General features: G+C 56.4%; 1 protein-coding gene across 3 annotated transcripts in view; it reads left to right on the plus strand.

The window, feature by feature from the left end:
* JPH3 (junctophilin 3) overlaps positions 1-26,121 on the plus strand; it is a 166,113-nt gene that overhangs the window by 105,451 nt on the left and 34,541 nt on the right. For all 3 annotated transcript variants that reach the window (XR_014256646.1, XM_082436905.1, XM_082436904.1), the window contains one exon: positions 12,485-13,262. Coding sequence is in view for 2 of the 3 variants with exons in the window: in XM_082436904.1 (XP_082293030.1) it covers positions 12,485-13,262 (778 nt within the window). In the remaining variant the exon portion in view is untranslated. The remainder of the gene's footprint in view (positions 1-12,484; positions 13,263-26,121) is intronic.

The raw sequence follows: 26,121 nt of genomic DNA on the forward strand, positions 1-26,121 counted from the left end.
TTCAGTGGGCCCGGGGGAGCCCGAGAATCTGCATCTCATCGAGGTCCCAAGTGAGGCCGACGCTGCCGGAGAGCTGCAGCACAGAGCAGCCGTGGCCACCCCTGCCCATCGCGGCCCCCAGGTCCTCCGCCCGGTCATGGGCTAGACCGTCGCGGCTTCTGATGTGATGCACTTAACGCCGCGGCTGCCGCGTGCCCTGCACCGTCCTGAGGTGCTTTGCAAGTGTGAACCCTCTTACTCCCCACGAGCGTCCCACGGGGTGGATATTGTCACTGTCACTCTTCACAGACGGGGACACGGAGACCCAGCAAAGTTAGGTGACTCGGGCCAGCTCTGAAGGCAGTGCAGTGTCGGTCTGACCCCAGCTCCTGGCTCTTCGCCCCCAGGCTGTGCTCCTCTTCTGTGGCTCCGAGAGAGAAGTAACTTTGACCCCCATTTTGCAGATAGGGAAGTAGAGGCTCGGGTCAGGTCACCTGTCCAGGATCTGAGCTCAGACCTGCCTGACTTCCGGCCACTCTGGTCAAGCACCCTCTCCCGTGAGGGGGCTCCCTCGATTCTTCCTCCCATCCCTGCCCTACACCCCCTGCTGCCCCACTTCACAGTTATGTCCATGAACCTCTGGCCTGTGAGAGGCCAGCGCCGCGGGCCTCGGGCAGCTGAGCCTCAGCGCCCTCTGGGTGACCAGAGAGGGGAGGATGGGTCCGGGAAGCGTGCTCCCCGGATGGCGGCATTGGGAACCCTGCGTTCTATTCCTGACTCCCCTGTTCAGGCCCAGAGGGAGGGGCATGAAGGGTGAACAAGGGTGGTCCCTGCTCATTGAGGCCCGACAGGATATAGGACTGAAACTTGGAAGCTGGAGGGAAGGATGCCCAGGTCTCCAGAGCCTGCACCTCGAAACCGTTCACACCAGAGAGAAGACAGTGCTTGACATGAGTGGGGTCCAAAGCAGCAGCTGGCCTCCTCTGAGCAAAACCCAAGGTTCTCCCGACGCCCGGGGCCAGCTCCTGGGTGTTGGGTGCAGAGCTGCGTCCTGAAGGGACCCTCCTTCAGGATGAGTCACCCTGCCATTCTGAGTGAGGACCCCCAGGCCAGCGGGACCTGGTGTAGTTGGAACTGCAGGCTGTGTTCTTGGGTGCTGACCCCTCTGTTTTTCGGTGGGCAGTGGAGAGGGATAGTCCCAAACGTGGGCCTGGGAATCTGGCACACATGGCGGGGGTCCTAGCTGAGCCGCTTCCGTCAGGACTTTGGGCAAGTGACTTAACCTCATCACGCCTCAGTTTGTTTCTGTCTGTAAAATGGGTACAGTGTCTCCCTCATGGGCTCTCTGTGGGAACTGACTGGCTTGGACCTGCTGTGAGCACTTGGCAGGGGGGAGAGGCGCCTCTGCCCTCCCCGGGAGGTCAGGGCGACAGGCGAGCAGAGGGGGTCTCCTCAGGGAGTGCAGCTCAGAGGGAACCAGGCTCCCAGGGGAGAGGACGCTGACTTGGGGTCTACAGACCAGCCACTTCTCTGACTCATCCTTGATGTGCACCCATCAGCCGACGGTGCCAGGTGTGGGCCTCCCCTCTGATGGGGACCAGGGGGCATTGGGGCTGGCCCCCACATCCCCGTGGCTCCTTCCAGCTCTGGGGACAGCTTAGTGGGGAGGTTCAGATCTTCGCCCCTTCCTGCTGTGTGGCCTTGGACAAGTCACCTTACCTCTCTGAGCCCCCTGTTGTGATGACAGCTCCTGGCCCTCCGTGGATGGTGAGAGCTCAGCAGATGTCAGCCGATGGTGTCCCTGGACACCGTGGCCGTGGTTTCTGATTGCGCTGCCCTGGAAGGTTTTCCGGGTGCCTGCAACTGAGAAGGCAGCCAGCGTGGGGAAATTCTCAAGATAAACTTAACAGGGTTCATTCTTTGGAAGTTAGGTCCGTCTCTTTTTTTTTTTTTTTCTGATGTGGAAAAGACCTTCCCTTTATTCATAATCACCAAAACTTAAGCAACAAAGATGCTCTTGAGTATGCGTGGATGACAGTATGGTTCAGGTCCGCAGAAGACGCGGAGGCCTTAAGTGCGCACTACAGAGTCAAAGACGCCAACCTGACAAGGCTTCATACTGTATGAGCCCAACTCTACGACTTTCTGGAAAAGGCAAAACTATGGAGACAGTAAAAGAACACTGGTCGCCAGGGGTTGGGGGAAGGAAGGATGAATAGGTGGAGTGCAGAGGATTTGTAGGGCGGTGAAACTATTCTGTGTGACACAGTCATGGTAGGTACAGGTCATTACATTTGTCCAGAATCACAGGATGGGCAACACCAGGGGTGATGAGGTATCAGCGTTGGCTTATCGACTGTAACAAATGCACCGCACTCATGTGTGTCTGTACTTGCACTCAGTTTTTCTGTAAACCTAAAGCTATAAAGTCTAATCTTAAAAAAAAAAAAAAAAAAAAAAACCCCACTAAACCTTCCCAGGATGAACGGATGAGGAGAGCGGAATGCCACCGTGGAGGTGGGCATACCTGGGTGGCTCCCTGGTTTGAGGCCAGCTGTGCCTGAATCCCCTCCCCTCTGGGCAGCACAAGGATGAACGTGGGGCTCGTATTTGCTGGTCTCCATGGTGTCTGCTTTTGCTCTCGACCCCTCCTGGCTTTGGGGTGGCTTCCTGGCTGGTGACCTGGTCTCAGCGCGGGAATGGCCATCATCTGCGTGCGATGCTCATGGCCTCTCCGGTCACTTTCCTGCCTCCAATCTGACATGTCTGATGCCTTCTCAGGGAAGCTTGTCCCCTCCGTCCCCCCAAGAAGGCCACCGACCTGCCACTTGGGCCCCCTTTCTGGCTTTGCCACCAACCTGCTAAATACTCGGGCTGGGCATCTACCAGGCCAGCATCCTCTGTGAGGAGCAGGGCTTTCCCCCAACACCTGGGTTCGGCCCCCGGCCCCCATGATGCACAAATCCTGAGTCTTAGTTGCTACAGCTGGAAAAGCAAGCATAACATCACTATTGTGAGAATTTTCTCATGAAAGTGTTTCTTCCCATCCCTCTTGAAAATTTTTAATTTTTATCAAGATGATGTGCCCACAGTTTAAGATGTCAATTAATGCTAAAAACAGCAGTGTTTAGAACAAAGCCCCCTCCCTCTACTGCTTCCAGAACTACAACTTTAAACTCCTTCAGCTGTGTCTTCAGAGACTTAACTCCAAGTTTCTACATCTGTGTGCTTACTGCTTTCTTGGTTTACGATCACTTTTAGCTGTTATGTACTGACTTCCTACTATGGTAGGTGAAGATTCTCAGTCTTTTAGAACCACCTTTCTCTTCCCTTTCTTAACCATTCCAGCATTGTTAGGTCAATTCTTCTGTTAAATCCATAGCTCTCATTATTAAAAGACTAGAGTATTGCTTACTGCTGAGGCAAGCAATGCACTGATTCTGTATACACGCAAGTATTGATACTTTACACGTGCAGCTTGAGTTAGTAATCACCTCATTTTTTCAAATACATAGTTCTCTTTAAAACAGTGGTTAATTCGTTGCCCAACTTCCAAATGCTCAGAAAAATATCTCTCAATGCTGCGTTTTGCATGAAACATCCACCAGATTCTCTCTCTATATATACAGTATATACACATTTTTTAGATTTATGTATTTTCCTTCAGTGTTTGCTGGAAGCTATATACAGTTGACCCTTGACTGGTGTTGGGATTAGGGGCTCCGACCCTCCATGCATTTGAAAATCCATGTGTAATTGATGGTCAGCCCTGAGTATGTGCGGTTCTACTGTATCTGTGGATACATCTGTGGATTCAACCATGAGTCATGTAGTACTGTAGTCTTTACTATGGAAAAAATCCATGTGTAAGTGGACCCTTACAGTTCAAATCCGTGGTATTTTTGTGTAAACATATACAAAATTGCTCCTGGAAATTCCCTTTGCCACCTCATGTTTGTTGGACAACCCCCCCCGCCCATGTCTTTCCTCTTCTGTGATTTTCTCCCTTATTTTGGTGGAGTACATCCTGCAGTAGCTTCCTGAGAAAGGATGCATGGAAGATAGTTTTTGTGGCTTAATGACTTGATAAATTGGTTGTATATGTAATTCTAGATTGAAAGTCATTTTTGTTCAGAATTTGGATGGGGGCCATTTCCCCCTGAGGTCTAGGTCTCGGTGTGGCTGTCAAGAGGTCTCATGCCCTGCTGACTCTCAGTCCTTCGTGTGAAGTCTGTCTTCTCTGGAAGCATTTGGGATTTTTGCTCACTGAGGTTCTGAAGTTTCTCATGACTTTGTATGAGAATCTTTCCTTCATCGTGCAGGGTGTCTGTGAGCCCCTTCAGCCTGGACGCTCACATCCTTCAATTCTGGGATGCTTTCCCATTTTACATCTTTGGTAATTTTCCTTCCTTGCTTTCTGGAACTCCTAATTTATAGATTTCGGGCCTTCTGGATGACTCATGAATGACTCTAATTTTCTTCTCACTATTTCTCACTACTTTGCCCACCTCTTTTTGTTCTAGTTTCTGAAAGGTTTCCTTGGATTTATCTTACAACTCACTTATCAAAATTTTTATTTTAACCATCACACTTTTAACTTCCAGGAGCTCTTTTTCTTTTTTTTTCCTTTTTTATTGCCTTTGATTCTCATTTTGAGGATACACTACCTTATCTCTATGAGGATTTAATGTTTGGCATCTATGTCTTCCACACCCTGCATTTTTCATGATTCCCTCCAATTTTTTCCACATTTATTTGTATGTTTTGGTCTCTTTCTTGGAGGCTTTCTCCAAGTGTCTGATGACCCTGGGCTGTTCACTTATTGCAGTAAGGTACCAAAAAGCTGACTGAAAGTTCTGTGCAGGCTTCACTGCTGGCCTGATCCTGTTTCTCCAGAGAAATTCTCCCCATCTTGCCTGGGTGTAGGAATTCCAGCCGCCAGCACCTGGGTGGGCTGGGGAAGCGGGCAGGGTCTCTGTTCAGAATGAAGACTTCCTCCTAATAGTCCCGGGTCTGGTCCCATGCCTCCCCCCATGCTCTTCACCTGCCTGGGTCCCCTGGGGCATGGTTTCCTGGTTCACACAGAAACTTCCTGTGTCATGCAGGAGGGGAGAAGGCTCTCTTTTTAATTCATGGTTGATATGTTCTCGGCACCTGGCTTTCTATCTTTTCTCTAGATTTGTTCTCCTAACTTTTAGTTCTTATTTATGTAGTTGGTAGGTCGCCTGGCTAGAGACTGAGAATCCTGTATTAGTTTTCTAGGGCTGCCATAACAGAATGTCACAGACGGGGGGCTTAACCAGCAGCTACTTATTCTCTAGCAGCTCTGGAGGCTGGGTTCGGGCTCTTCTGAGGCCTCTCTCCTTGGCTTGCAGACGGCCGCCCTCTTGCTGCTTCTGCACGTGAATGTCCCTCTGAGTGCACTCCTGGTGTCACTTACAGGAACACCAGTCATACTGGATTAAGCTTTCCCACCCCCCCCCCACCATGGCCTCATTTTTTTAAATATGGTAAAATACACGTAACATAATACTTATTAACTGTTTTTAAGTATGTGGCTCACTGATATTCAGTATATTTATAATGTTGTGCAACCACCATCACCACCATCCATCTCCAGAAAGCTTTTCATCTTGTAAAACTGTACCTCTCCACACCCGTTAAACAATAACCGCCCTGCCCCCCAGCACCCACCATTGTGCTTTCTGTCCGATTTTTAACTACTCCAAGAATCTCATCTGTAGAATCATACAGTATCTGTCGTTTTATGACTGACTTAATCTCACTTAGCATAAGGTCTTCAAGTTTCATCCAGGTTGTAGCCTGTGTCAGAATCTCCTCCCTTTTTAAAAAAAATTTTTTATTTATTTAATTTATTTTTATTTTTGGCTGCATTGGGTCTTCGTTGGGCTTTCTCTAGTTGCAGTGAGCGGGGGCTACTCTTCGTTGTGGCATGCGGACTTCTCATTGCAGTGGCTTCTCTTGTTGCGGAGCACAGGCTCTAGGCGCGCAGCCTTCAGCAGTTGTGGTGCACGGGCTTCAGTAGTTGTGGCTCGCGGGCTCTAGAGCGCAGGCTCAGTAGCTGTGGCGCACGGGCTTAGTTGCTCTGCGGCATGTGGGATCTTCCCGGACCAGGGCTCGAACGCGTGTCCCCTGTGTTGGCAGGTGGATTCTCAACCATCGCGCCACCAGGGAAGCCCCCTCCTCCTTTTTAAGGCTGAGTGATATTCCATTGTGTGGATGGACCGCATTTGGTTTATCCATCATCTGTTGATGGACGCTTGGGTTGCTTCCACCTCTTGGCTATTTTGAGTAATGCTGCTGTGAACGTGGGTGTACAAGTATCTTCTTGAGACCCTGCTTTCAGTTCATATGGGTACATACATGCCCAGAAGCAGCCGTCAAGTGACAGATGGGTTCAGGGAAGGAGGGAGGGGTGTATCGGGTGCCAGGAGCCGAGGAGCAGCGACCTTGTCCTTGCTGAGGGAGGAGGCCCAGCTGCTTCTGTCCGCGGCTCCTCTCTCATTTCTTTCTCTGCATCTTCGGGCAGGTAGTAGTCACGTGAGCTTCACCTCCTCCCTCCTGGGAGTCCAATGGCATCACCTTGTCAGGGTCCCAGCGACCCGGGGGGAGAACATGCTGGCCAGGGGCAGAGTCTGACCAGGGCCTAGTCGTCTGTGCCCCCAGGCCAAGCCAGCTCAATCCAGTTGGGTGGGAGGTTTCTGGACGGGAAGACTTGGGGCCATGGCATCGGCACCTGGGCGTGTGAGCGCCGTGTGGGGCAACCAGGAGAAGGGGTGGTTCAGCCACCTCCAGCCTGAGCCCCCGTCTGCTGCGGGCTCCAAGCCGCTCCCAGGAAGAGCTCCCCCGTCCAGGGCTTGCTCTCTGGAGGTCACCGCATCTGGCCACACTGACCTGGCCCTCTCTGGGACGTATGGCAGAGGCTGCATTGTCCCCAGGCTGGTCCCCTGGGCTCTGTGGTGAACGCGTTGGAATAACTTCAGCGGGCGGGCGGGGGCTTCAGAGGAAGAAAATAAAAGCGTGCGAGAGGCGTGCGGGGCCCTGGGGAGGCACGAGGGACTTGGCTAGAGCCAACTGTCCACACTGCCCAGGATGCCGGCTGCAGGGGTCGAGGCCCAGATCTCCGCTGGCTGAGGGGCGCAGGGCGGAGTCGGCTTTCGGACTTGGACCTGGTGGTGTCCTGAGCCAGACGGCGCCGGTGCCCACAGTGTGCCTGGAGTGATGGTCTCGGAGACCCTCAGCGTGGGTCCCCGAGCACAGTGTTGGCCTCACCGGGGAGCTTGTCAGGAATGCAGAGGCTCTGGCCATGCCCACCCGGCTGGGTCAGGAGTTCGGGGGGGTGTTAACTCGCCCTGCGATCAGGGACACTGCCACCACCAAGCCTGAGACCCACTGGTGGTCACATCTCATTTGCTCTTCCCTACGTGCCTGGGTCACTCCAGTTGGCATCTTACAGGCCATGTTTAGGGAGGTTGGGCCTCCCTAAGGCCCACTCAGATCTCCTGATTCTGGGTTCCGGGTGATGGGGACAGAGGGGTCGTCCCTCATCTTCATGGCGATGGGCACGTGAGGTGGCAGTGGAAGTGGCAGAGTCCCTGAGAGGGTCACCTGCGTGCAACCCTGCCCTCCCAAGCTTACCTGGAAAGAAGGAGGGGTGCCCCCTTGATGATCTGTCTGCATCTGGGCGTCTCCCTGAGAGGGGCAGCCACGGCTGCGGGGCCCGGGGTCGGCGGGGTGCAGAGTGCAGACAGGAAGTTGCCCCTGCCCTGGGGGCTGCACCAGCCCGGACAGACCCCACAGCACTGCAAGGGTGGTGCCCTGTCGGGCCGTGCGTAGTCTTCTCTTTGCGCAAGGCTGGCTTCTGTCTTTCCACATACAAGCTGCTTGGGGTATAAAACAAAACAGTGGATTTAGTCTTTTGCAAATAACCAGCCGGATTCAATGGAACCACCATGGGGAATCAGGGCCTTGAATTCAACCCTTTGTCTGGTGGCCCCGAACAAGAAAGAAAGAGGGGAGGAGAAAAGACTCTGGCCCATTGGAGGCTGGCTCAGAGCCTCCCTTTGGGAGAAGCTGTCTCCTTGCTGAGGGCCTGCGTTCTTTCTCCTGCTCTGTACCAGCCCTTTGCTATCAAGCGGCGGGGCCCAGCTACGCCGGCAAGTCACAGCAGAGCTGATCTGGAGCGTATTTCTGTAATATCAAAATCCATTTTTCTTACTGACTTCAGCTCTAAAATCAGAGGTGTGTTCTGACTGGGAGGAAAAGTGCAAATACAATAAAACTGCAAGCTGCAAGCAAGGACAGCACAGCTGCCTCGTCATGCCGCGTGCAGGAGGCCATGCCCCACTGCTTTATGTGCCTGGGGGGTGGGTACAGTTATCACCCCCATTTCACAGGTGAATAAACTGAGATCTGAGAGGTGGAGTGAGGTCCCCCAGGTCGTGGGTGAGTGGAAAGGCCCAGCTCTAGACTCAGGGCTCCTGACTTCTGGCTCACACGCTGCAAGCTCTACTGTCCCGAGGCTCCAGAACTGCCAGGCAGGCTGGCCCAGCAGGGCCCCGTTGGCCTCAGGAGTTTGTTTCGAAGCCCTGTGTCCCTCACGCTACTCTCAAACCGCCTAGAACTGGACCAGCTCGTCTTCTATCTTGCTTTGGGATTTGAAATTATATATTTCTCGCTGCTTCCATTCATTTTTGTGTACCAACCATTAACCAGCTTGTCTTTTGTAAGGGACCTGAAATTCACATAACATACAACTGGCCATTTTAAAGTGAACAGCTCGGTGGGAGATAGCACATTCACAACGTTGTGCAACCACCACTTCTATCTAATTCCAGACCGTCATCTTCATCACCCCAAAAGGAAACCCTGACCCCGTTAGCGGTCACTCCTGTTCCCCCTCCCCCAGCCCCTGGCAGCCGCCAACCTGCTTTCTGTCTCCATGGATCTATCTGTTGAGGACATGGAGTGATGTATGTATTTTGAAGCAAAGGCTGGCTGTGTAGCTAGCTCCTTTTCCTCACCATTCGCTCCTGTCTGGGCACACCTTGTGTGCACATTTCTGACCCTCTCCAGCCTCTGCTAATCTGTTCAGGGACCTCTGGAATCACGGAATTCAGGAATAATATGCCGAGCAGTTCTTTTCGCTGATGTGGAAACAGACAGACTCGGAGGCCGTGGTTGGTTCTGGTCACTCAGATCTGCAGGGCGCGGTGTCGAGGCTTGTGGAAGGCCAGGGTGGCAGGACCCGGGAGCTCGGAGTGGGAGGGAGGCTCCAGCCCCCACCTGGGACCCTTGTTCTGCCTGCTGCATCTCTCAGAGAAAGCTGGTGTTTGCCTTTGTCTCCATGTATGTGATAGACTCTGCGTTCGCGTCTGGAAGGTGGGAACGACGCTGTCCAGCCTGTAGGGACGTGGTGTGGATTCCGTGATTGGGCACGGGGTGGCCTGCTTCCCAGCACCTCCCCGTGATCACCCCTTTATCTGACGGAGGGAACGTGGGCTCTCATTTTCTCAGGGGTGGGGTCCGCCGCACCTCGCAGGATGCCAGCTGTGGCTCCCAGCCTGGCACCCTCGGGACGAGGTGGGCAGGAGCTCACTGGGTGCAGAGCCCGGGTACGGGGAGGACCGCGAGCCCTGGGTTTGAATCCCGCCCCTTTGGCTTCCTGGCCGCTCTCTGAGCCGCAGTTTCCTCACCTGGGGGGTAAAATGCTGTTCACCCCTAAGGGTTTTTTTTGTTTTTTTTTAATTACTTATTTATTTTTGGCTGCGTTGGGTCTTTGTTGCTGCGCGCGGGCTTTCTCTAGTTGCGGCGAGCGGGGGCTACTGTTTGTTGTGGTGCACGGGCTTCTCATTGCGGTGGCTTCTCTTGTTGTGGAGCACGGGCTCTACACGTGCGGGCTTCAGTAGTTGTGGCAGGCAGGCTCAGTAGTTGTGGCTCACGGGCTCTAGAGCACAGGCTCAGTAGTTGTGGCACACGGGCATGGGGGATCTTCCCAGACCAGGGCTCGAACCCGTGTCCCCTGCATTGGCAGGCGGATTCTTAACCACTGTGCCACCAGGGAAGTCCTATCCCTAAGGTTTTGATGATGATGATGAGTATCAGTTACCGGTAACTGAGCATTAACAACCTTCCAGCACTTTACACGGATTACATGGATTACCGCGTTTAAGCAGCACAGCCACCTTCCCCGTTTTACACATGAGGAAACCGAGGCACAGAGAGTTAAAGCAGATATTCCCAAGGGCACAGATCCAGAAGGGGTCTAGCTGGGATTGAACCCATGTCTGCTCCACTCCTAACTCCTCCCCGTGCCCCCATACCCACAGCCTCCACCAGGCTGTCTGTGGAGCTCCTGTGTGTCCTTAGCTGAAAGCCCAGCCTGCCTTGAAGGGATGCAGGGGTGCTGGCAGGGCGGTGGGCTGAGTCTCTTCATGCAGGAGCATCCTCAGCTTTGGTCGGGGGGGCACCAGTGAAACCCAGGGTGACATCTTGGGAGGTCCCAGCTGGGGCATCTGGATCCATTCAGCAAATAAACATGGGACACCCAGTTAAATTTGAATTTCAGATCATCAGTCAGATCATTTCTAGTATAAGTATGTCCCATGTCATATGTCTCTAAAAATTACTTGTTGTTCATGTGAAATTCAGATTGAACTGGGCGTCCCGTGTTTTATCTGACAGCCCTGTCGCCAACCCACAAGTGGGAGTGGCAGTAAGCTGGGGGTGAGAGGTCCCTGCAACAGCAGCCCACGCCCAGCTTTCCCTGGCCACAGGGAGACCACTGTCCAGACAGACGGGTCTGGCCTTAAAGGGCCAGCTTCCCGCAGGCCACCCACCCCAGGCAGGGGAGGGGCCGTCCAGGACCGAGGCTAGTCTAGGTTCCTTCTCACAACCCCAGGTGCAAGCCCTGGGTCTCTGCCCCAGCGTGGGCAGCTGCAGCCTGAGGCAAGAAAAGCTGTAGGTTGGGGCGGTGGGGGGGGTGGGAGGAAGGAAGAGGGTGGGGAGCCCCGCCCTGCGGAGTGTCATTTAATTTGCATAACTACCTATGGCAGGAGAAATTTAGACCCATCCCATGAGAGTCACACAGCCTATACGTAGAGCAAGAATATGGGCCCAGTGCTGCTGCTTTTGTTTTATTATGGTAAAATACATAGATAACTGGACTTCCCTGGTGGCACAGTGGTTGAGAATCCGCCTGCCAACGCAGGGGACATGGGTTCGAGCCCTGGTCTGGGAGGATCCCACATGCCGTGGAGCAGCTAAGCCCGTGCACCACAACTACTGAGCCTGCGTGCCACAACTACTGAAGCCCGTGCGCCTAGAGCCCGTGCTCCGCAACAAGAGAAGCCACCGCGATGAGAAGACTGTGCACCGCAACAAAGAGTAGCCCCCGCTCGCCACAACTAGAGAAAGCCCGCGTGTAGCAGCGAAGACCCAACGCAGACAAAAGTAAAATAAAATAAATAAATAAATTTATTTTTTTTAAAAAGATACATAGATAACATAAAACTTGCCACTTGAACCATTTTTCGGTGCACAGTTCAGTGGCATTAGTCATACTCATAATGTCGTATAACCATCACCTCTATCTATTTTCAAGACTTTCCCGTCACTGCAGACAGAAACTCTACCCATTACGCAATAATTCCCTGCTCCCCTCCCCCTGCCCCAGCCCCACCATCTACTTTCAGTGTCTCTGAGTTTGACTCCTAGGTATCTCATATAAGTGAAATCAAATAGTGTGTGTCCTTTTGTGACCGGTTTATTTCACCTAGCAGAGTGTCCTCAAGGTTCATCCACATTGTAGCAAATTGCTGAACTGCCGTCTGTTTGAAGGCTGAATAATGTTTCATTGTTTGGATAGACCACATTGTCTTTGGCTATTGTGACTAATGCTGCTGTGCACGTGGGTGTGCAATGTTGATTCTTTTGGAGATACCAGGCCTGCCAGTTTTCATGCCTTAAGGTGTCCTTGCTGAGTGGTCTTCTCAACTCTTCTTGGATGCCTCCAGCAATGGGGATCTCACTACCTCACAAGGCAGCCTCGTCAGTAGCCAATTTGTAGCCTGGATCTGTGTCCTTGTAGCTGCCCCTCATGGGCCCCATGAGCCCTGCTTGGAGCTGCTCACCCAGGATGTGTTTCTTCCTTCTTCTCTTCCACGCCCCTCCCTGTCTTCCCAGGTTGGGCCTTCTGCCCACATGGCCTGGGGAGCTCTGCAGGTCACTCCTGACTGCATCAGACTCTGACTCCTCCCTTCCCCCTCCCCGACCTCTAAGAGAGAGAGAACAAAATCCAACCGTGGGAAGCAGGAGGGAAGGGTCTTTAAAAACACTATCAGTGGCAGGAATCATAAAAGCACCTGTGGTCTGATGGTCTGTCTGCCTGGATGTAAACCTCACCGAGTTGCCCCAAGACAGGGCAGACCGTGGCGGCTGCGTTGCCCTCCCGCCCTCAAGCTCACCCTCTCCTGTGTCTCCGCAGGGACCTACCAGGGCCAGTGGGTCGGCGGCATGCGTCAGGGCTACGGCGTGCGGCAGAGCGTCCCCTACGGCATGGCAGCGGTCATCCGCTCGCCCCTGAGGACCTCCATCAACTCCCTGCGCAGCGAGCACACCAACGGCGCCGCGCTGCACCCCGACGCCTGCCCCACCGTGGCCAGCAGCCCGGCCGTGTCCCGGGGGGGCTTCGTGCTCGTGGTGCACAGCGACTCCGAGATCCTCAAGAGCAAGAAGAAGGGGCTGTTCCGGCGCTCGCTGCTGAGCGGGCTGAAGCTGCGCAAGTCGGAGTCCAAGAGCAGCCTGGCCAGCCAGCGCAGCAAGCAGAGCTCCTTCCGCAGCGAGGCCGGCATGAGCACCGTCAGCTCCACGGCCAGCGACATCCACTCCACCATCAGCCTGGGTGAGGGCGAGGCCGAGCTGTCAGCCATCGAGGACGACACCGACGCCACCACCACCGAGACCTACGTGGGCGAGTGGAAGAGTGACAAGCGCTCGGGCTTCGGCGTGAGCCAGCGCTCGGACGGGCTCAAGTACGAGGGCGAGTGGGCTGGCAACCGGCGGCACGGCTACGGCTGCATGACCTTCCCCGACGGCACCAAGGAGGAGGGCAAGTACAAGCAGAACATCCTCGTGAGCGGCAAGCGCAAGAATCTCATCCCGCTGCGTGCCAGCAAGATCCGCGAGAAGGTGGACCGGGCCGTGGAGGCGGCCGAGCGGGCGGCCACCATCGCCAAGCAGAAGGCGGAGATCGCGGCCTCCAGGTAGGAGGGCAGGGGGCGGCGTGGGGTGGTTCTGCGTCACGGGGCCAGGTAGGAGGGCAGGGGGCGGCGTGGGGTGGTTCTGCGTCACGGGGCCTGGTTTGGTTGGTTGTGCTGCCCAGGTTGAGGCCTACACTGGTGTTTCTCAAACAATGCCCTGTGGAACCCTGGGGTTCCTCAGAGGTTCCCAGAGGTGGGGCAAGGAAATGGTTGATCTGAGGGGGTTCTGGGTCTTACAGCCTCCCCTCAAAGGGAGCAGACCTCCCTTCCTCTCTTTTACTTGTTGTATATGCTGGTGTTTAATGTAAAACATTGATGGATAAAGATGGTGGCCATTCTGCTTGGTAACATGCATAGGACAGCTGCGGGCTGAGAGAAAGATGTGCTGCCTCCACGGCCGCACTCCCAGGTGGGCATGGAGTGCCCAGTGCTGCAGGGACGTGGGAGCAGGGTGGAAGCTGTCCCGGCCACCCCAGCCCGAGGCCCAGATTCTCCATGGGCGCTGGAGTTGGCACCAGCTGGACAGACCGGCTGTGGGCACTGGCCCGGGGGCTCACTTGAGGCTTGGCGCTGTAGGCCGATAGCTGTCCTGAATGGGATGCAGGACTTACTGTGTTCAGGGTTCAGCGGGGCCACCAGGCCCTAAGCGGTGGGTCCAGAGCTGACCATTGGCGGGCTCCGTGTTGGATGTTGAGGTGTCTTTGGTGTTGGTACAGGGGTGGGGGCTTCAGAGCTGGAAGAAGGGACCCTGGGTCCCCCTGGGAAGCACAGAGGTAAGTGTGTGAGCCTGGGTCTGCCCCACTCGGCTGTGGGCAGCAGGAACCGCCAGCCACAGCTTGAAGGAAGCTGCCCTATTGCAAGCCAAGGCCCCCAGGTGGCCATGCTCCTGGGTTCTAAGGAAACAGTTCCTGACTTGAGTTCATCGAGAGCTTCCCACCGCTCTCCACTTTCCTGGGTCAGGGTAAGGCCCTTGGGTCCGCCCTGAGAGTCGTGGGGCCTGGGACGGGGACCTGGGGTTGCTTTAAATGCCTTAGGCTGCCCGGGCAGGAGGTGTTCAGGAGGACAGACGCTGAGTCCTTCTGGATGATTCTGTATTCCCGGCCAGGGGCAGGCCTGGAGTCATTCCAGGGAGACACCCAGCTCAGTTACAGCTCAGGCCTTCCCAGCCTTGTCACTAATAAAACTTTAGCTCGTTTGGTTCTGGTTTCCAGTGACCTTTGATCCACACTGAAAGAACAGAAAAGGTGGCTGTGGTTTGCTGGCAGAATATCTGCGGCTCCCATCTGAGGTCTTGGAAACGAAACCCATTCCAAGAAGCTGAAGGGGAGATGGAATTACTACCTTGAATGTCGGGGTCCTGCACCGCTCTGTTCACCCCTTCCTACTCCCCCAGAAGTGGTCAGGCCCGCGATGAATAGGAGCAGCGTTTATGACTACTCATCTGGTATTTTAAGATCAAATTTGGTTCCATAGTTCCTTCTTCCGTTACCAATGTAACGCTTGCTCCGTGTGGAAAAGGCGGGGACCAGCAGCCTGAGGGCGGGTCTCACGCGTCACCCAGAGACTCCAGCTGGCGTTTGGCGTATTTCCTTCCTTCCAGTAGTGCATCTGTTTGTTACCTTTGTGTCTGGTTGCCTCATTGACCTCAGTGGACCGAAGGCACTTGACAGGGCGGGGGGACAGTGTCGTCAGAAATTTAGGTGTTCGTGAGGCAGAAGCACAAGGATATCATGGACAGTATTCCCCGGAATTGACTTTAAAGTCCGACACCCAGGCGAATTTCTTGGGACTGGGGACATGGGACACATCTGTGGGAGGTGTTTTCTGACACCTCCCACAGAAACTGCGGGGGGCTGGTCTTCATGAGAGAGTCCGTGGAGGTGGTGGTGTGGGCAGAGCTCAGCGCCAGCTCCCTAAGGAGCCCCACCTGGGCCAGGCTTCCCATCTCTCACCTGTGAGATGAGAGTGACGGCTGCCCGCCTGCCGCAGAGGCCTGGGAACTTCCCTGACAGCGGCTCCGTGTGCTGGGTGCTGGCTCGCTGAGACGTCCAGCCTGGGCCCGTCACTGCTGAGCAGCCCGGGTCAGGTGCTCACTCTCTCTGGGCCAGGTTCCCTGTGGAAGGATGGGATGGAGCGACGTGCAGTGCCCTCAGCGTGTGTGGGGCCTGGCGTGCGCCACTGCCACCCTCCCAGGCGTCCCCTGAGCTGGGCCGGCCCCTCCCCTCCCGCCCCTGGCCTTGTGGGGAGGTGGGTGTGATCCCAGCCTTGCGGCTTCGTGGTGCCCGGGGTCAGCCCTCGGAGGTGGGAGGGGACAGTGTCCTCGGTCACCACGGCAGGGATGAGGACGAGCCTCCACTGCAGGCTGTGGTGGGAGCTGCACTTCCTGTGTTTTCTCGATGAGCTTAGATTTGAGAAAAAGAGAAGAAAGGAGGAGGAGGACCAGAGGGGGCTGTCCTGGAGAGTGAAGCCAGTGGATGCAGGCGGGTCAGTGCTTCGGGAGCCCCGAGGCCCACCCTCCACTGCAGTGTGAAAGTGGCCACGGCAGCCGCCTGGGGCTGTGGAGCGGCTGGCCCCGGGCGGGCTGCGGTCACTGTCACAGCCAGGTTCTGGCCAGGCGCGGGGAGCTGCGTCCTCGGGCCCCAGCCGCGCTCGGTCGCTAAGCCGAGTCAGTGAGAAACGGTTTGGTGTGTGCGCGTCATGATGCCTGGGACCCTCCCTGGAGGGCGGCTGCTGTGAGGACAGGGACACAGGCTTTCCTGGGAAACGGGGGTGGCACGGAGCTCGGGGTCTGAGAGGGGGTGCCGTTACCTCCGTTTCAGGGCGGACCGCACCCGTAGCTTCCAAGGGCCGGGGCCTGGCCCCGCCACCGAGATGGGGAGCCGGGGCTGCAGCCTGGTTCCCAGCATCCCTGCCCCCAGTGTGCGCCGGGATCACCTGGGGGCAGACGCACAGGCAGCCCCCCCAGAGATGCTGAGCTCCTTGCCGGGGATGCCACCTGGGCTTCAGAGCCCTTTGAAAGCTCTCCAGGTGATTCTCAGGTGCCCTCGGCACCCTCAGGAGGTGTGTAAAATGCAGATGGCCGGGCCCCACCCCCAGAGCTGCTGCCTCAGCAGAGCTGGGCGGGGCCTGAGAACCTGCATTCCTGAGGAGCCCCCGGGATGCTGGTCGGGCAGGCCTGCCACTCTTGTATCTCCCAGGAGGCCCCAGGGAAGAGGAGACGCACACAGACATGCCCGTGAGCAAAGGCGGGAGGTGGAGGAGGGTCCTGCCCCATCAGGGGCAAAAGTGGGAGCCGGGGCGAAGGGTAAGGTGTGCCAGGTGGGTCAGTCTGGGCGAGGCAGACGGCCTCAGAGCCCCTGCTGTGCCCCAGCTGTGACTTCTTCTCAGCATCGTGTCTGCGAAGGAGCTGGTTTTGAATGAATGAGTGAATAACTGCTTAGGCCCCACCCCCTCTCGTTGTCAGGGGCCCCCGCCACTTCCTTTGGTTCTGGGTCCTGGAGGCATGGCCGTGGCCACCGCGGGGCAGGGGACGACCAGGCCAGGCTCCCGAGAGGGCTGAGGGTCCCTTCTTGCTTCTTGGTGCCCGCAGATTCTCCAGGGTGCGAGGCACACCCCACCGGGGTCCAGCAAGGCAGTGTCTCCTGGCAAAGTTCACGGGAGAGAACTGCGAGTTCCTGCAGGTTTAGTGTGTCTCGGGGCCGGGCCCGACCTCCCGCAAGCATGGGCCGGTCCTGAGCCGGGCGCGCTGTCGTGCCTCGTGGGTCCCCTGGCTGCACAGAGGGGAGGAGAGGCAAACCCCCCGCCCCAGGGTCCTGCGTCGTGGGGATTATGTGACAACTCGCTGCCCCAGCTGGACACCCTGCAGGTACCAGGTTTGCGCCCGAACGTGCCCTTTCAGGGGGGCAGGGGCTGGATGGTGGAACAGAGGCTCATGTCCCCCCCGCCTCTTGGCCTGGTGCCCTCTGACGCTACACCCGCAGCCTGGAGCTGGGAGCCAACTCTGCTTCCCGGGAGTGACCTCTGTGCTTGGGGCTGAGTGGGGAGCAGGTGCAGGCAGGGTGGCCGTGCTGCCCCAGGATCTCTTGCTCCCCGAGGGGCGGGCAGCCCTGGACGGGCCGGGGTACGGGGGCAGGAGGTGGGGGCAGCGGGGCACCAGCTTCTGCGCGTTGAGGCTGCTGGGCGGTCGGGGTGGTCGACGGCGTCGTGGCCCCAGGCCCGCTTGCGGCCGTCAGCTGACGCCCTGTCTTGTGATGCTTTGCTGAGTGACCAGAACGGCGGCGGGTGGAGCTGGGAGGGGCCTTGAGCAGGCGATTAGGTGTGGAAGATGACAGCTGTTGGCACGTGCGCAGCCGTTCCTCTCTGCCGCACCCACGGCGGACGTGGCTAATTGACGGCCGCGCTCCGAATCCTCACGCCAGGCAGTCCAGCCCTTCTGAAGGTCGGAGGTCATCCCTGCCAGCGCGGTGGGAGAGGGGACCCCGCGGGCCGCGCGCCTGAGAGCCGGGCCCCCGTGCCAGCAAGGCAGCGCCCGGGTCCCAAAGCCAGGCCGTGGCCCAGGCGGGACCAGAGCTCACATCTCGGGCGCTGCCTACCGCCCTGTTCCTGTTCTCGGCCCCTTAGACCTGCGCCGGATTCTGGGGACCCTAACTGGGAATGGGGGGTGCCGGCTGGCTTCCTTAAAGTGCTCTCCAGATACAGCCCCGCCCCTGGGACAGGCAGGGCTTGGCGTGTGAAACCTCGGGTGAGGCCTACTCGGGGAAGGGCTTCCAAATCCCCAGTCGCTTTTTTGGGTTTTTTTTCCCCCAATTATTCCACATAAATGTATTGAATGTCAGGAACTACCTGAAGCATTAAATACAAAGATAAGTAAGACATGGTTACAGCCATTTAGGGAACTTACAGTCTACAAGTTTAACATTTATATTAGCAAATATTCTGCTGACTTCAAGACGGTCTGGTCTTGGTTTTTAAAAAAAAGAAAGAAAAAGGATGTCATTCTTTTTCTTATTGTAATGTTGCTCTGCGCAGTCGCTTTTTTTATGCCCGGCCCTGAATTGGCATCTGTCTGAGCCTCAGGGCGACCTGTTTGCTTTAAGCTTTCTGCTGTGGCTTCTCTGCTCCTGTGAATGATGGATCTACACCAGGCTGTCCCCAGAGCCCTGGGTGCAGGGGGACAGGGCACAAGACCCCCTGTGGGGTCTCCCAGACCGGGAGGGTAGATTATTGCCCGGAGCTTGCCTGGGGCTCTCTAACTGGGGCATCTTTCCATCTTAAAGGAAACAAAATATTGGAGGATCCGAAAGTGGGGGGCGGGGGAGTAGTGGTGTATTATTGTTTTAAAATATGTACCTATCATTCCTTGTTAAAACGTTGAGTCATATATCCCTGTAAAAAATGTTAACGCAACAAGGCAGACCGGTATCAAGTAACCGTGTCCCACAGTGGGCTGTCCATCTCCTTAGAGGGAATCGCGGTTTTTTCCACACGTGTACAGGTAAGTGTGTCACACCTACATGATTACCGGTTACAATGATGGAATTGTACTCGACTTGTTTCATGGCTTGTTTTTCTTTTCCCCTCACGTTTGTCCGGGACCGCTTTCCATGTCAGGTGTGTTTCCTTAGCAGCTGCGTCATATGCCATGGTGTGGAGGCACCACAGCGGTCCAGCTTATTCTGCTAACAGACGTTTCGGATGCGTCCCATCTCTCAGCCCTACAAACAAGGCTGCAAAGCCTGTCCCTGCCCTCCGCGCCCCACCCCCCCGTGCTGCTGGCAGGGGTCTTTCTCACCACGATGCCCCAGAGCAGGCATGGCTGAGTGACATGTGCATTTAAAGATTGTAGAAGCTGCTGCCACATTGCCTGGCAAAAGGCTGCACCAGTTTACCTTGGCTGGGAGGGAGGGCTCCAGGAGGAGGAGGTGGGGTGGCCTTGAGTGACTGCTGTGTCATCGAGGGCTCTCTCCCTGCAGTAGGCCGATAACAGCCCCCCAAAGCATCCACATCCTGATAACCCCTGGAACCTGTGGATGTGTGACCGTCTGTGGCAAAGGGGACTTGGCAGATATTATATTAGGATCTTGAGATGAAGAGATTCTGCAGGATTATCTGGGTGGGGGGCCCAGTATTGTCACAGGGGTTCTTAGTAGCGGGTGGCAGGAGGTCAGAGTCAGGGCTGTGATGATGGAAGTGGAGGTTGGGGTGATGTGGCCACGAGCCAAGGGGTGCAGGCGCCTCCAGACTCTGGAAGAGGCCAGGAAACATCTCTGGAGCCTCCAGAGGGAACCAGCCCTGCAACACCTTGATTTCGGCCCATAAGGCAGGCTCGTATTGGACTTCTGACCCCCAGATCTATGAGATAATAAATGCATGGTGTTCTCAGCCACTGCGTATGTGGTGAGTTGCTACAGCTCCGTAGGAAACCCATAGGCTCCCGGCTGTAGCTGAGGGTGGGGTATATCCCTGGTGTCCCCCTTCTAGAGCGGGCATGCCTGTCCCCTTCTCGCTCCCACCAGGCAGCCTGCTCTGCAGCCGCGCTTCCAGGTCCTGCAGATCTGGGCTCTCTGCGGCTTCCTGCCTCCGGGGGAGGGCCGGCCATGTGCCAGGAGAGGCCTTCTGGTGGGCGACAGCCATCTGTTCTGGCTCTGCCCTCCCAACATTAAAAAAAAAAAAGGAACAGGAGAGACTGGGGGAGTGGGGTGCTAGGTCCTGAGAAATGCCTGCGTTGGGGACCAGCCCGAGGGCTCCCTGGGGGTGAGAGCCTGCTGCCTCTGGGGCCACGTGTGCCCCAAACTCGGGCTCCATCCCGGAGATCCGGGAACCCTTGGCCTTGGGCCTGTGTCTCGCATCTGTAAGGTGCTTCCCGGGGCCTGGCAGGTGTCGGCTTGGGGTGCCAGCTTCTGCCCACACCTCTGTCACCTCCGGTCTGCACGCGTGGGCCTGGGGATTCGGGCTGTCAGATGGGATTAGGATCGTTGCCCGCTTTGCTCTGTGCCACTTGTCAGACAGAACGCACGGAGCCTCTCACTCACCTGCAGGCAGCTTTCCCACCTGGCATCAGAAGGGCACCTGGGGTGACATGCCCTGGCCCTCGCCCGGGGTTCTGGGGCTGTTGAACCTACCTTCCACTGAACTCACCCCTTCACAAGAGAAGCTGTTGTCTCTCACATGGCCCTGGAGAAAGGGGTTCCCAAATGGTCTTGGTGAGCTGTCCCCAGGCTTGGTGACAGCAGGGATTTTTTCCTCTAAATCTAAACCCAAACCCTCCTGTTACAGCCGGAGCCTCTTTCTTTCCCATCTTTGAGGGAAATGGTAAATGATTCCACTGTTAGTAGTGCTGTGGCCTCAGGCAAGGTGCAGAAACTCCCTGGGCCTTCACTTTCAACTCTGTAAAATGGGTTGAAGAGAGCGTGTGCCTGGCAGGGTCATTGTGAAGAGTGACACATCACCAGGAAAGACGGGACACCAGGCTGCCTTTGTTAGAGCAGGCGGGGGTGGGGGATATAGGGAAGACTCCCCTGCCCTTGACTCCTGGACAGCCGTGGAGCCTCAGTTTCCCCACCTGAGTGAAGGGGCTTCCTAGGTGCAGGGACTGCCATATCCACACTGGTCAGATCTGAGGAGTTTAATTTGAGGGTTTTTTTTTTGGCTGCATCGGGTCTTAGTTGCGGCACGCGGGATCTTCATTGAGGCACGCGGGATCTTTCTTTGCGGCGCATGTGCTTCTCTCTAGTTGTGGTGTGCGGGTTTCCTCTTGTTGCGGTGCGTGGGCTCCAGGGCGCGTGAGCTCTGTAGTTGTGGCGTGCGGGCTCCGGAACGCGTGGGCTCTGTAGCTGGCGGCACGTGGGCTCTAGTTGTCCCGTGGCATGTGAGGTCTTAGTTCCCTGACTAGGGATTGAACCTGCGTCCCCTGCATTGGAAGGCGGATTCTTTACCACTGGACCACCAGGGAAACCCCTAATTTGAGTTTAAACTGAGGCGTTTCATCAGATGGAAGTTCAGTCCAGCCTGTGGTAGGTTACCTGTTTGTTCCGCATTCCCCATGCCCTTGGCCATGTGACTGTGGTCCCTTCCCACTGGAGGCTCGGCCCTGGGCTTTGTTTGGCCCGTGGGACCGGCCTGGAGTGACGGAGGGCCCGTGGGACCGGCCTGGAGTGACGGAGGGCCCGTGGGACCGGCCTGGAGTGACGGAGGGCCCGTGGGACCGGCCTGGAGTGACGGAGGGCCCGTGGGACCGGCCTGGAGGGACGGAGGGCCCGTGGGACCGGCCTGGAGTGACGGAGGGCCCGTGGGAGCGGCCTGGAGTGACGGAGGCCCCGTCCCAGGCTGAGGCCCTGGGACGCTCGGTGTGTTTCTGCTCACCCCCCTTGTACTTCTGCCATCGCCATGACAACACACCCTGGGAGCCCCCATCCCTGGGGGTGAGGGACACTTGGGAAGACCTGATGCACGAGCAAGAATAAGTGATTATTTTAAGCCACCTACTTTGGGGGGGCGAGGTTGTTAAACAGCGTTGTTTGGCATCACTGACTGCCACAGCCTTCAGTGGGTGGTTCTGGAGGGAAGAAAGGAGTGTCTTCACTGGGCTTATCTGCACACACCATGGACTCTGGGCCACACTGGACCATTGGTCCTTTTTGGAAACACTCCTGGTCCTTTATATGAGTGTCCTGGGGCTGCTGTATCAAAGTGCCTCAAACTGGGTGGCCTAAAACCACAGAAATGTTCTCTCACAGTCCTGGAGCCAGAAGTCCAAAGTCAGGGTGTTGCAGGGTTGCAGGCCCTCTGGAGGCTCTAGGGGAGGGCCCTTCCTGCCTCTTCCAGCTCCTGGGGGCTCCAGGTGTCCTTGGCTGGTGTCCGCATCCCTCCAATCCCTGCCTCTGTGTCTGTCCTCCCTTCTTAGAAGGACACGTCATTGGATTTAGGGACACCTTCATCCAGTGTGACCTTATCCTAATTACATCTACCAAGACCCCATTGCAGATAAGGTCGCACTCTGAGCTTCCAAGTGGATGTGAACCTGGGGGTCTGCGCTCTGCACAGCTGCACCACGGCCGCTGCTCCCGTGGTCATGGATGCCTTTCTTCCTGCTGCTTCACCTCGGCTCCTGTAAATCACACCTCCTGCCTCTGGAGTCAGGCCTGCCCTCCAGAGGGCTTGGAGCAGAACTTACTACTCTCCTGGGTAGCCCCTCCCCCGCCCCCAGTAGTTGTGTCTTTGGGTCTCAGGGTCTTAACGTGCTCGTGGGTCGTGCTGCAAGCTCAGAGGCGCTGCTTTTGCTTTCCCAACTTTTTCTGACCATGAACGTCTTCCGTGAGAGGCTACCTTATCCTCATCTAAGACGTGTGTGTGTGTGTGTGTGTGTGCGCGCGCGTGTGGACTTTGCAGATGGTTTGGCGGGATGGAAGGGGGTTTCTTTGGTCCCTGTTTGCTGACCAGGCTGTTCGCACAGTGCCCAGCCTCTGCTCCAGCAGGAGCTTCAGGCTTTGTCTGCTGTCAGCTTCCCCCACCCCCGCCGCCACCCCAGACTCTGCCCTGGCCTCCCTTTGCCTCTCCCAAGACCCATTAATGGGCTCTGCCAGGTGGGGGGTCATCTTCTCCCAGCCCGTCTGGTACCCGGAGAAGTCATACCACGTGAGCATGGAAGTTAACGGAGTTGATCGTAACAGCAGTGAGTCAGGAGGGAGAAACGGAGGGAGGAACGGAACAGGATCGGAAATGGGAACATCTCATGCGTAAGCACCTCTCTGAACTTAGTTTCCATTGTTAAAAAGACCTATATATTATGCATAATGGAGCCCCTAAATGTATATATTTTAGGGGATTTTGAAGAGTCATCTTGACCACCTGAGGTTTTCTCCAAACCTAAAGTCTGTGTAAAATGCGACTTGGCTCTGTTAATCAGGACTCTGCTGCAAGCTATAGAATCATAGCTCAAATTAGCTCAAGCAGAAAGGGACTGTAGGGGGCTTCCCTGGTGGCTCAGTGGTGAAGAATCCACCTGCCAATGCAGTAGACACGGGTTCGAACCCTGGTCTGGAAAGATTCCACGTGCCGTGGAGCAACTAAGCCCGTGCGCCACAACTACTGAGCCTGTACTCTAGAGCCCGCGGGCCACAACTACTGAGCCCGTGCGCCACAACTACTGAAACCCACGTGCCTAGAGCCCATGCTCCACACAAGAGAAGCCACTGCAGTGAGAAGCCCACGCACCACAACAAAGAGTAGACCCTGCTCACCACAACTAGAGAAAGCCCACGTGCAGTAACAAAGACCCAACGCAGCCATAAATAAATAAATAAATAAATAAATTTGTATTAAAAAAAAAGAAAGAAAGGGACTGCATTGGCTCCCATTTCCTGGGTTGGCTTCAGGCACAGGTGGATCCAGGAGTTCAGATAATGTCAGGGCTCTGTCTTTCGTTCCCTCTCTTGGTTCTGCTTTCCTCTGTGTGATAATTTCATTCTCCAGCAGGTTTTCTGCATGTGGTGGGAAAGGCCACCAGGTGTGCGTTCACATAACCCTTAGAGTTCTCAATCCCGGCGGGAAAGAGAGACTGTTTTCTCCCAGGATCTATATAGTGATGATCTGGAAAGGCTCGGATTGGCTCTGCTGGAGTCACCTGCCTACTTACTACCCGTTAGGGATGGAATTTCCTGATTGGCCAGGCTGGGCCATGTGCCCACCTCAAATGTGAGGACGGTGGTCAGAGGATGGACATCCTGATACCCCACCAGGACGTGCAGTGGGGGAGGGATGGTCCCTAATGGGGGGCGCTGGGCAAACCATCCAGCTTCAGCAGGGAGCAGTACCGGTTCATGTTCTCATGTCCACGTGGAAAGCAGCAGTGCCTCAACCACTCTTCTTTCTACGGAGACATATTCACATACCATAAAAGTCCCCCTTTTAAGGTGCACAACTCAGTGGTTTCCAGTGTGTTCAGAGTTATACAACCGTCACTGCTGCTTTCAGAACGTTTCCATCACCCCAAAAGAAACCTGCACCCCTGTGCCAGCCTCCCCCAGCCCCCGGCAGCCACAAATCTACAATCTGTCTGTGGATTGCCTATTCTGGACGCTTCATAGAAGTGGAATCATACAATATGTGGAATACGTGGTCTTCCATTTCTGGCTTCTTCATTCAGTGCAGTGTTGTCGAGGTTCACCCCTGTTGTCGTCTGTGTCTGAGCTTCATTCTTTCTACGGCTGAGTAATAGTCATGGTACAGATGGACCCCATTTTGTCGATCCACTTTACATTCCCGTCAGCACCGCACGAGGGGTCCCACGTCTCCGCATCCTCGCTGACACTCGTTACCGTGCGTCCCTGATGCTGGCCGTGACGCTGGGTGTGGAGCGGACCTCCTCGTGGTTCTGACTGCATGTCGAGCATCTTTCCCTGCGCTTGTCGGCCATCTGTGCATCTTCCCGGGAGAGCTGTCAGCAGCTTGGATTTTTAATAAATATTTGTGTCGTCTTCCCTGTGGGCTGTGTTTGTTAGCTGGAGGCACCCGCCCCGTGGGGCTGAGCTGCCCTGTGCTCTGGCGGGGCCTCTGCAGGGCGGTGCTCGGGAGAGCTCTGGGTTGGGTTCGGCCGGCACTGAGGGAGGGACCCCTTCCCCAGCAGGCTGCTCTGCACTGACCTGCCCGACCCGGAGCCCTCGGCCGGCAGTGCTGTCCTGGGGGAGCAGCGGGGCCACCCTGGGGACAGACCTGACTCTTCTGCAGTTGTCACCAGGGAGACCAGGTCCCTCCTGCCCCGAGGCCCTGGTGAGCTCATCTTCTAGAGGAAGCAGGGCCCTATCCCCACCCCCGCCCAGCTTGGGTCCCTCGGGGACGAGACTGAAGCTGCTCAAGACCCTGCCCCCTCCCTGAACCTCAGGTGCTGCCGAGCTCCTGGGACCTCGCAGGAGCATCAGGGACGCTGGAGGGTGTTTGCCGCTTGGCCTCTTTGGCTCCCACACCCTCTCCCTTGAGCCCCCATCCCTGCCCTGGGCTCCTGGGATGGGGAGGCAGTAGAGCCCCAGCTCTGCGTCTCAGGCCTCAGTGCCACACCCCAACCCCAGGGACTGGTGAGAGGCCACGTGTATGGAAAGTGTAGCACAGTACCTATTGTGGGGGGCTTGCGCTGGGGTGAACGGTGCCCCCCCAGAATCCATGTCCACCCAGAACCTCAGATGTGAGCTTGTCTGGAAATAGGGTCTTTGCAGGTGTAGTTTAAGATAAGGTCACACTGGATAAGGGTGGGCCCTAAATCCAATGGCACGTGTCCTTATAGGAGGCCATGTGAGGACAGAGGCAGAGATGGAGGGACACAGCCACAAACCAAGTGTCACCTGGACCCCCAGGAGCTGGAGGGGCAGGAAGGACCCTCCCCCAGAGCCTCCGGAAGGAGCGTGGCCTTGTGACCCCTGGGTTTCAGATTCTGGCCTCCAGACTGTGAGAGAGTAAATCCTACTGTTTTGACCCACGCGGCGTGTGCAGCAGCCCAGGACACTGTACCTGCCCATACGACCTGTGTGTCGTCTCCTCGGCTGTAAGGGGAGCTGTCACACCTTCACGGGGACCCAGGGGCTGCCCGGCAGCCTTTCCCTTTTGACTTGGGCACATTCATCACTTCTTCTCCGTTTGGAAAACTGCCTTGAGTGGAATTTTCCTGAGGAAATGAGGAAACGTGAACAAAACACGGCTTCGTTCCCTCCCCATCCTGCTGCTACTTGTGCCGCCTGACTGTGCAGGGCTGGCTCTCGGCCCTCCACCGAGGTCCCCTCCTTCCTGGGTGCACAGCTGGGGGCGTCTCTGGGCTCCCCCTGCAGTGGGGTGGCCGCGAGCCAGGCGGGAGCCGGAGAGCAGGTGCAAATGAGCC

Source organism: Balaenoptera physalus (genome assembly GCF_965194825.1).
Source record: "Balaenoptera physalus genome assembly, chromosome: 19".
Lineage (NCBI taxonomy): Eukaryota > Metazoa > Chordata > Mammalia > Artiodactyla > Balaenopteridae > Balaenoptera > Balaenoptera physalus.